This window comes from Microtus oregoni, unplaced genomic scaffold (genome assembly GCF_018167655.1).
Source record: "Microtus oregoni isolate MIOR12 unplaced genomic scaffold, Mior012 000025F_ref0000491, whole genome shotgun sequence".
NCBI lineage: Eukaryota > Metazoa > Chordata > Mammalia > Rodentia > Cricetidae > Microtus > Microtus oregoni.
In genome coordinates this window covers 11,579,116-11,589,654 of record NW_024543084.1, presented here as the reverse complement: position 1 = coordinate 11,589,654, position 10,539 = coordinate 11,579,116, and the positions used below count along the sequence as shown (strand labels likewise).

The 10,539-nt window shown below is 53.8% G+C and overlaps 1 protein-coding gene across 3 annotated transcripts in view; it reads right to left on the bottom strand.

Moving 5' to 3' along the window:
- Window positions 1-6,021: 6,021 nt before the first annotated feature.
- Rxra (retinoid X receptor alpha) overlaps window positions 6,022-10,539 on the bottom strand; it is a 110,003-nt gene continuing 105,485 nt past the window's right edge. For all 3 annotated transcript variants that reach the window (XM_041674410.1, XM_041674412.1, XM_041674413.1), the window contains one exon: window positions 6,022-9,423. In XM_041674410.1, the coding sequence (XP_041530344.1) occupies window positions 9,276-9,423 (148 nt within the window). In that variant the 3' untranslated portion in view covers window positions 6,022-9,275. The remainder of the gene's footprint in view (window positions 9,424-10,539) is intronic.

The following is a 10,539-nucleotide window of genomic DNA, read 5'->3' as shown; positions in this document are numbered from 1 at the left end:
AGCCGGGTGGCCGGGAAAAACAAGCGGCATCCTCCTTGCAAAAGGTCATGGTATATATAGCTCAGCCTGGCCTCAAAATCGTGATGCTCCTGCCTCAGCCTCCTGAATGTTAGAATTACAGGAGTATTCCACCATGCCTAGCTTGGAATTTGACTTTTGAGCAATGCTGGACCTCTTCAGACTTCCAAGACTGGTAGAGATGGACTTACATGAGCCTTTGAGTGGAATGCCTTAGCTTATATATAAAGTATATCCCCCAAAGGCTCCTATGTTAAAGGTTTGGTTCTCCACTAGTGACACTGCCAAGGGGTGGATTGATGCTGAGGCCACTAACTTTGTGAATGGATTGACTCACTAGATGGGCAGTCAAGAGCTGGTAGCCAGCTGGAGCAAATAGCTCACAGGGGACCTGAGTTGAAGGGCATGGCTTGCACTGGACCCTTCGCCTCTGCCTGCTTTCTACCTGCCATGAGCTATGCGGCTCTGCTACACAGCATCTTCTGCCCCCCTCCCCACATCCACCCCTGTGATGTGTTACCCTGAGAGGGCCCAGAAACAGCACAGCCAAGGGATGATTGCAAATGGCCAAAGTGAGCCCAAGTGATTCTTTCCTTTCTATGTGCTTCTCTCAGGCATTGGTCACGTGAGAAAGGCTAATACACAGGTAATTGGAGATGTGATGTCACAGTGTGGCCCTCGGTGACAACGTCACTTTCCTCTCCCTTGCACTCCAGGCACTCCAGGGAAATCACTGGGCTGAGCCCACACTCAGGCGCCAACGGAAGCTTCCACTCCATATCTGCTGTGGGCGGCAAAGTTTGTTTGGAATTCCCCTTCCTCTTCCCCACTCTTGGTTTATTTATTCAATCATTTATTTACATGAGCACGGCCTTGTGGATTTCAAACTTTTAGCTACAATCCAATTACTGCATTATTCATGCTGTCCCAATGGGCACTGTTTCTGCTCTGGACACCAGGGACTCTTGGTGGGCTCCTGTATCCCTTTGATATGGACTGGGGTTTTTTTTGGGGGGGGGGAGTCATCTTTTAGCCTTTAATGTCTTTAATGCTTTTTTACTTTTATCTGCCATCCCTGTAAAATATTCCAGGCTCAGTTTGCGCAGTCTCTGCTTCACCCCAAGACCCAGCTATTTCTCCCAGGACCCCCAAACCTGGAGAACAAAAATAGCACCAGACGTCTGGGTGCTTGGACCCATTGCTCCTGGGACATTCTGGCCGCTACGGGCGTCTCTCAGCTGAAAGTGAGAACGTGGGGTGTCACCTACCCTGTGTGTGCACAAATCTAATCCCCACACGTAAGTCGTGTGAGTGTCCAGTCACATCTCCGCTGAACCAGCACTGCATCCTTGGCTCCACCTCCCCTTGTTTGTCCCTCAATGATGCGGTTTCAGTGGGAACCGTCCCCGACAAGCCCGTGGGTTTGAACACATGGTCTCCAGCTGATGGTGCTGTCTGGGGCAAGGGTAGAATGTTCACGTTGTGGGGGATGATTATGGAGACAGATTGCTGGGGGTGGAACTTGAAAGGTATACCCTTCCTGCTCCAGCCACTATGGAGCCACGGTGAAGCCGCTCCAGCATGGCCCCGCTGCCCTCTACTGGTTCAGCATCCACAGCTCTGTGCTGCCCTTCTATGACACAGGCTAACCCTGCACACTGGGAGTCCCTGCAGTCCTGTGGACAGTAAGATTGTTCACGATGCTAGAATGTTCTGAAGTTTGCCAAGTGTCCTCTGACCCTGGATGGCCCAGAATAATTTTACTACCCTATAAAAGACTCCTTAGTTTCACCAACTCTGCCTTCCTTCCAGCAGAGCCCCAAGCACACGAATGGAGTTCCTCAATGGGGGCTTCTCCTTGATTTTACCATCACGATGCATTTAGGACGTTTCCACGTGTGTCTGGGACTAGGCAGCCCCACCCCCGCCAGTTTATTACTGAGCAGCAGGCCTGGTATGAGTGCATAATCAAAGGACATCTTGATCACTTCCAGCGTGGAGTGATTAGGGAAAGGTGTTATTAATGTTCCCTTGCGGGGTTTGGGGTGGATGTAAGTTTTCAGACCTGTAGGGCGCATGCCTTGGATGGTGACTGTTGGGTGACGGGTCTGATACTGTGAGCCCTATGAGACCCACACTATAAAGTCAACTCCTGACATCCCAGGTGCTGAGAGATGAGGGAGCTTTGTCCTCTGGGTCAGCTGCCTGGAGCATCACCTTCTGTCTTCCTGTTGTCAGCAGCTGTCAGTGTGTGGTCCAGCTTGTCTTGGGGGCAGTGGGTCTGGAAGTCAGGTGTGGGGCTCGAGTCTATCTCAGGGAAAGCAGACAATGCTTTCCTGCCTTCAGCTTCCCATGTGTGGGCAGTGTTAGGACTGCCACAGTTACTGTGTTCTAAAGGCTCAGGAGGGCCACACAGCGTGAACTCTGACCAAAGAGTAGGGGAGCATCCTCACAAGGATGGTTAGCCCACAGTTCAGGCTAGAAATTAATTGTCCAGGGGAGAAGGTCACTACTCTGGGTCAGCTGAGCAGGCCTCGGCTCCCAGGTAGGTGCTCTGGGGTGAGAGCAGGCTCAGGCCTGCCATAGAGGACCTCACAGCTGTGGGGGTGGAGCTACACAATCAGGGCCTGCAGCCTCAAGCTGACTCTGCTCAGAGAAAAACCTGGAAGGAGAGCCAGCTGAGAGGCCCTTGGGTGGGCCTCACCTTCCTTCTGTTGCTGCAGGCCTGGTGTGTGTGTGTGGTACACGCTCCAGATTCCCAAGATGCATCTGGAGCCTCACTTCCTTTTGTTGCTGCAGGCCTGGTGTGTATGTGTGCGTATTACACACTCTAGATTCCCAAGATGCATCTGAGGGTTCAGAAAGAAGAGAGGCTGCTGCATCCATCCAGAGGTTTCCCATAGTCCCACTTGCTGCAGCTATCAGCAAGCAGGTTTTGAAAAGGCTTGGATGGAAAGACTAAAGTGCCCCCAGAACAGGTCCTGGGCCTACGAAATGTCAGATGGATGGCCAATAGCTGGGGAGATGGAAAGATGGATGGACAGATGTGTGGATGGGTGAGTGGACATATGGGAGAGTAGAAGGATAAATGGGCAGAAGGTGAGTAAGCGGCTGTACAGACAGAAGGACAGATGCACGGGAAGGTAGAGGGAAGGATGCATGAAATGAATGAGAGAAAGAAGAGATAGGGGAAGAGAAGTGAGGGGAGGATGAGGAGGGAAAGGTGAGTGAAAGCTAGAGGGAGGGATAGAAGGGGAAGAAGAGGGAGGGAAAGGGGAAGGAAGGGATGGGTAGAGAGGGGAGCTGTCAAGCTTCTCCACAGTCCCCAAGTTTTCCCTCAGGCAGCTCTTAGATTTCCAAGACTCGCTGTTCACCTTTGAGGGTGCCATGGTGCCTCATCTTCAGGATCCTTCTCCCAGCAGGAGAGCAATGGTGTCCTCTCCTGAGACCTGGCCCACAGCCCTAATCTCCAAGATCTCAAGACTGGTATCTGAGTCCAATCTGCCCCAACTCCAGTGCCAGCTTCAGAGCCTTCTCTAGCAGGAGAGCAAGTGGTAGCTGAAGACCATCTTCCAGGTGACCAGGACCCAGGGCATGGGGACCCTGTCCATATCAGAGCTAAAGAAATAGGTCCAAGATGGGCCACGCTGCCAATCAAGCACTGATCCACGGTGAGCACACAGCCCGCTCGCCGGCATCCTGTTGAACACTGCAGATGCTACAAGCCTGCCAAACCCTGCTCTTGTCTGTATGGTGAACTGTCTGCCTCAGGACCAGCTAGCGCCCAGAGAATTCTCATAATGGGGGGTGGGGGTAGAGTGTGCATTGCATAGCACAAGGCCCTAGGAGGACCAGAGGGCCCTGGAGGGAGTCAGCCTTATCCAGACATTTCCAGCAGGGGGCAGTGCTGCCTCACATTTGTGAACTAGTCACGAAGCTGTCAGTCCTGGGCCACCCAGCATATCCTCAGCAAACTCCGGCTTTTAATCCACCTTGGCATAGCCTCCAGGCAGACTCTTTGCCCTCGGGGGTTCTTCAGGAACTGGCAGACTAAGTCCTCAGCTGTGCCTCTCAGAGCCTCTCCTGGCGTTTCTCTAGGGCTCTCCATTAAATAACCACCCACTCCTTCATTCTCTAAACTGAGGGGACAGTCACCAGGACACACTCCCCTCTGGGAATCTCCACATGTCCTCTGGCTCCCTCGCTGCTCTGATCCCTGCCTGCCCAGCTTTTCCAATACCTTAGCACTGCTGTAGTCCTCAGGCCTGGAGACAAGGCTAGCCCCATTTGCTCCAAGATGTGTCACCACTACCACCACTCTTTTTTGCCACTATTGCTTGCTGATGGGAAAGTCTGTTCTTTCCTGTCCCTTGGCTCCTGGTACCATGCACAGAAGCAGAGAAAGAATAGGGGCTTGGTGATAGCCCAACCAAACATCATGTGTCCCCAGACCTGAGGCCCTGCCCCCACTCTGGCCTCTCATGTTACACAGGCCTAGAGGCTGGCTCAGCTTGCCACTGCCTGATTCTGCTGCTGATAAACTTATCAAGCCAGGCATCTCTGGTCCAGAGGGACTGCCCTGAGCAGGCATTGCCATGGCAACCAGAGGCAGGAAGGAGGCCTTACACCAGGTTGCCAAGTGATGCCGGCAGGCAGCCTGGGTCTGTTCAGGTGGCAGTCCATTCTTCAGTACTGTGGTCAGTCCCGTGTACCACCCCAGGGAGACCTGAGCTAGGGCCAATCCTGCGCCACCTGGACTCATCTGCCTCATCCCGCCACCCACTGGTCACCAAGGGTCCCGAGAACTGTCCCTTCTGCAGGTGTGTTGCCTTTACCAACTGTCACCTTGCTCCCTGCCCCAACCTGAAGCCTCTTGCAGGGTCCCTTGTCCTTTCTGAGGACAGACTTCTGGGGAAAGGTATGGCCAACAGAGACTGACCCCACTTCTAATCTGTCATGAGGTCAGTAAAGAGAGTGTATGAAGCTAAGACAAGTTCCCACTTCTCAGAGGCCAAAGAATGGGCCAGCATGAGCCTTGGGCACATGAATTTATCACAGAGGACAGGAGTGGGCTGGTAGAAGGGTTGTACTGGCCCTAGGCATCATATGGGCAGCTCAGTGGTTCAGGGACCCTCCAGGTCCCCTACCTCTAGACTGCCAAAGGTTCTTGTTGCTCCTGGGGATGGCACTGGCTCTACCACGGGGAAGACCTGGCTCAGGACAAAGTCTCTCTAGCCAGCAGCACCTCCCAGTCAAGAGGAAAGTGCATCTTGCAAGGTCTTGCTGACCCATTAGGGACCTGGGGGAGGCTTCTTCTGGGGACAGCAGCTTTTGTTCGCATGCCTGAGGAAGTGGGAACAGCACTATGAAGGTCTTAAATCCCAGCATGCTGGGCCCAGCTTCCCACTGCCCTCCACAGTCAAGTGGGAAGTATTTGGGGTGTTGAAGCACGAGTATGGGAAAGGGTACGCTTGATGGTGTGCTTCTGGGCGGCGACTTCAAGGAGCCTGGTTCTGCAGCCTGCCAGCCAGCAGCTAGAGACAGGTGGCCAATTCCTCAAGGTCCCTTAGGTCCTGCTCCCAGCCTATAGGTACCCGGGGCATCCCAGGAGTAAACTCATTCAGAGAGAGGGGCATTGGGAGATGACAGGACAGTGTCACCAAACTTGGTGGCAGATGCAGTCCAAGCTGCAGACAGCATGGAGACAAAGGGCATTTATCACATTAGATGGCACAGATGGGGTATTGCTAACCTGTAATTAATGGGGCAGTTAGATGACAGCATGTACCTGGGCCCTCCGTGTGAACCTCTTGCCCACCCCAGCCAGCACAGAAAGGTGCACGAGGGCCAGGCTGGGCAGATAGCAGCACACGGTCCTTGCGAGTGTCCACAAGCCGGTGCCCATTGGAGAGGGGTCCCAGGGGAGTGAGTGCATCACAGCACCACAGGCCCTCCCACTCCCATCACCCCACATGCCTGCAACTCCCAAGACAGGACAGATGAGAACCGAATGGAGATATATTTTGAAACGCTCATATTTGTCTCTCCTCTCACGTTTTTCTGTGTTTCTTTTCTACAATCCTGAGACTGCTGTTCATCAACCCCCAGCGTCTGCGCCACAATGTCCCGGAGAGCAGTTACGCAGGGAAGTCATTTCACAGTCAGACGGGTGGCGGCCAGGCCGGCAGGCAGGCACGGAGGACAGAGCAAGGCTGTTCAAATCACCAAGAAGGGGAAGGAAACCCTGCAGGTTGCGGCCCTCCCTCCCATCAAAGGAAGTGTCTCTCTGTGCTGTTCTCACGAGTCTTCAGCCTCCTCGGAAGGGCCCTCCTCTGCCATCTCAGCGTCCTGGTGTCCCCACGCTTCTCAACACTCCAAAGCAGAGACAAAACAGGTGCCCCGCCATGCCATCCAGTTTACATGAGGGATAAAATTACATTTGTACAAAAATAGATTCATTTACCCTTCCCGGTGCGTTAAACATTCCTCTATCTTTACTCCCTGCGGCCGCAGCATCCTCCCCACAGTGGCCGCGCATTCCAGCTAAGGCATGGCTAGAGATCAGGGCACTCCAGCCCTGCAGCATCTGAAAATAGATGCATCCCCTGCCTCCAGAGTCACCAGAGCCTGACTTCCCCACAGAAGGGGACCTCAGGTCCTTGCTCACAAGAAGCAAATGTACAGGAAAATGGGAAAGTCTTGATTAAAAAGAACACAAAACATTGGGAACTGTGCCGCATCTCCTGCCACTGCGGCCTCTGCAGTCTCTGGACAGCACATACGTGTTCACAACACACACACACCTGTGTGTAGGGGACCAGGTCACACACCCTGATTCTGTGATGGGGACAGCAAATGATTCACCATTGGTTGCCTGCTCCAGCCAGGTCTTCTGGAATCCCAGGGGAGGGGGCGCAGGCGTCCCTTGGCACCGTCAAACTGCCTAGTATCCACAGGGATGTGGTCATTTGGAAAACTGAGGGTGTGGGGCCAAATTCCCTCAGTGACTGTGGTTTCAGGGTGATATGGGCCAGAAGTTGCCACAGGCTCTGTGGTCATTGTCACTTCTCAGCCATAGGAGCCCCAAGTGAATCTCCAAGCAGGGAGGTGACACAGATGAAGAATATGGCCCAGAAGCAGCAGTGTGGATGTCACATGACCATCGGTGGCAGTCATCCAACGAGGCTGAGGTTGGGATGGGTGCAGGGTGGCTAATGAGCTGGCATTAGTGCTATCTTTAGAAAATTAAAGATTGTCCCACCAAAATAATAACAATAATTACAATCACCTTAATTGAACCAGATTGGTAACCGACTAAATGTCTGGTTAAATGAACCCAATTCTTTCCTTAGTGACACCATGCCCACACCTCCCCTGCAAATAACAGCACTGTATACACAATAATGGTGACGATGAGGCTAAAGAACAGGAAGCCCACGAGGGAGTCTATGGTAACAAGCAGTGACAGGTAAGGCTATGTGGACCACCGGCACTAGGGGCCATGGCCTCAGTTCCTGAAAGCCAGCATCCCAGAGTCAGCCCCAGGACTTTCTCTGCTGGAGCCAAGGACCATCCTTGGTGGCTCAGAAGAACACAGGGCACAGCATATAATGGGGCCAGCATGAAAAAGGGGAGCGTGGTCTGCTGAAGGCACAGCGCTAGGTGTGAACCAGGGAATCTGTACCCCTCTGCTTGGTGCTACCGTTCCTCAAAGGCTGCACAGGGTTTCCAGGAAAGCCTAGAAGCTGGCTGGTCCTGGGAACTGCGAGGCCTCCCACATACATCTCTCATGCCACCTCATGGAGAAAGCGGCTACAGAGAAGATGTTTCTGGAACCTTCTATAGGTGCCTCAGCTGGCTCTTGCTAGGGACTTTGAAAAGTTGGAAAATGAATGTGTCCTTCCTCATAGAGCCTATGAAACTGGATCCTCCTACCCACTACCTCCAGGCCCAACCCCCTAGATGTCTGGTTTCCTGAGGGTCTTCCTCTCTTACCCCTTTGCACCAATGGGAGTCCAGCTGTTGGGGAGGCAGTATGGTCATCCCCACTAAGGCCCCTGCTCCTGATCAACCTGGGCCCCTCGGTCTGGGACTAGATCATGAAGACTGGGACCAAGGGAGGCCTTACAGTGCAACCAATGTTGTTCAACCAGAAAGGCACACTCAGAGCCTGAGGTGAAGCCACATGGACAAACTGAAGCCTGAGCCCACAACCTACCACCTGAGCAGGTGTGAAAAAGCCCTTGCTTGAGTAAGATTCTGGACACTGTCTACAAACAACATCATACCAAGAGGAATCCCAGAAAGGCCCATCAGCATTCCTAACAGAAGTGGCCAGTCCAGTAAGGGGTCCATGCGAGAGTCCCTCACCAGGACACAGTCACCTTTCATATCTGCCTGGTCCATCCCCAAGTCCCTCCGGCCCCCTTTCAGGAAACCAGACAACAACCCTCTTCCTTCCCTGAGCCTCAGGATGTCCGGTGTCCTACAAGAGGCCAGCAAAAGGACAGTCCATGTGTTGCCCACAGGACCACTGGATTAGAAAGCCAGGGGCAGCCTTCCAGGATGGTCCTTGGCACCACCTTGCAGACCACAAAGGAAGATGTGGACCAGGGAAAAGACAGGTCACCACAGCTGGCTAACCTGGGTTGATGAGACATATGGTGGGGGACAATGACACAAAAAGGAACTGGGAGGACATGACAGAGAACCTCCAGCCCATGCAGCCTCACGGGGGTCCCAGGATCCCGCACGGTGGCTGTGGTGACATCTCAGGATATCTTTTGGAAACAGGCTTTACAGGTTAGCTATGGCCCACAGGGATAGGACCTGTTCCCTCTTCACCCCAGGTGGGTTCCCACCCTGGCTGGTTACCAGGACTCTGAACAGGCAAAGATAGGCCACTCCAAACATAGGTGCCATGTAGGCGTGTCGAAAACCAGCGACAGCAAACAGCGACTAGAACAAGCCCTTCTCCCAGCTCCAGAAGCACCCCAAGCCCCTCAGGGTGACAGCAAGGTAGCCCAAGAGCCTGATGTGGGGGAGGGGGCTGGCTGGGTCTCAACCAGCTCTGGCTATGACCCTGGGCCAAAGGCAAGCAGTCATAAAGATGACAAGGATGGTGATGCATCTTTCGATACCATAGGGACACTGCACCCCAAAGGTCCACACGGGCCAGCAGAAAGAGCAGGGACAGGGCTGGTGCTGAGCAGCTGTGTCCAGGCAGGGCGCAGGTCCGGCGCACAAGTGGCAGGGGCCTAGGTGGTTTGATGTGGGGCCTCCAGCATCTCCATAAGGAAGGTGTCAATGGGTGTGTCGCCGATGAGCTTGAAAAAGAACAGGTGCTCCAGGCACTTGAGCCCGATGGAGCGCAGTGCGGGCAGGCGAAGCAGCAGCTTGGCGAACCTGCAGGATAGTAGAGAATAAGGATTGGCAAGGAGACGAGGCGGTGCTTCCCCTCTCTAGTGACCTGTCACTTCCCTAGAGACCAGCTGAGACCAGTGGCCTGGGACCTGAGTCTGGCCTGCAGAGGAAGCTGCCTGAGTTGACCGACGGTCAGGAAGATGGAGCAAGGAACCAGAGAAAGGAGGCTCCTTAGAGACGAAAGAGCACAAAGGGTAGGGCTAGGGTAGGGTGAGGTGCACCAAGATCCACAGGGCCCTGGAATGGAAGCGGGAAGACTACTGTCGGCCAGGACAGGCCCAACAGGATTTGGGAGAAGTTACAAGTGTGGGCTTGCTCCACGGGCAACGGGGAGCCACAGCAAAAATTTAAGCAGGTAAGAGCATGAATGGATTTGTGCACGAGAGAGGCCTCTGCAAGAGCAGTTACCTTTTAGAGGCAGGAGGGCCTGTCCTAGGAAGAGGCAACAGAAAGATCTGTGAGCAGCCTCAAGGGTAACATACCCGGTACTCAATGGGTGACTGAAAAGCCACAGGGTGGGGGACCCCACTGGAGGTGGAGCCAGCAGTGAGCAGTGAGCTGGAGAATTCTGTGCTCCAGCAGGAATGTCAGCCTCTCACGGGCATCCCCAACATGGTGCAGGCCCCTCCTCAGAAAGGACTCTGCTGGGCTACTTACTAGGTGCTGGGAAGGACTCTGGGTCCCTCTATCCCTGGAGTATTTCCTGGACAAAAGAGTGATAGGTACGGGAAAGGAGTCTAACGGCTCATGGAAGACAGACATCCAAGCCAATCAGCCACAGGATAGTGTGGTGTGGGGACAGGACCTGGGTCTCACATGTGACCTCTGCGTCTGATGGGGGTCCTCCTATACACTGGAGGGGGCTCTGAGCCTCATTAATTATTAACCATGTCTTTCACTTCCAGGGAGGAAGCCCTGTGGCTGGCTGCTCCACCGTCCTCAGTTTAAAGGCATAAGCATAACTTGGAGGCTGGAGAGGCGCCAGAGAACAGGCTGTTTTCTGCTGAGCTGGCGAGATGGGCTAAGGCAGGAAGCCAGGAAAAACAAGCCGTTGCCACCCTCCTGTCCTCCTCCGGGAAGTTTCACTTTAAACCAAAC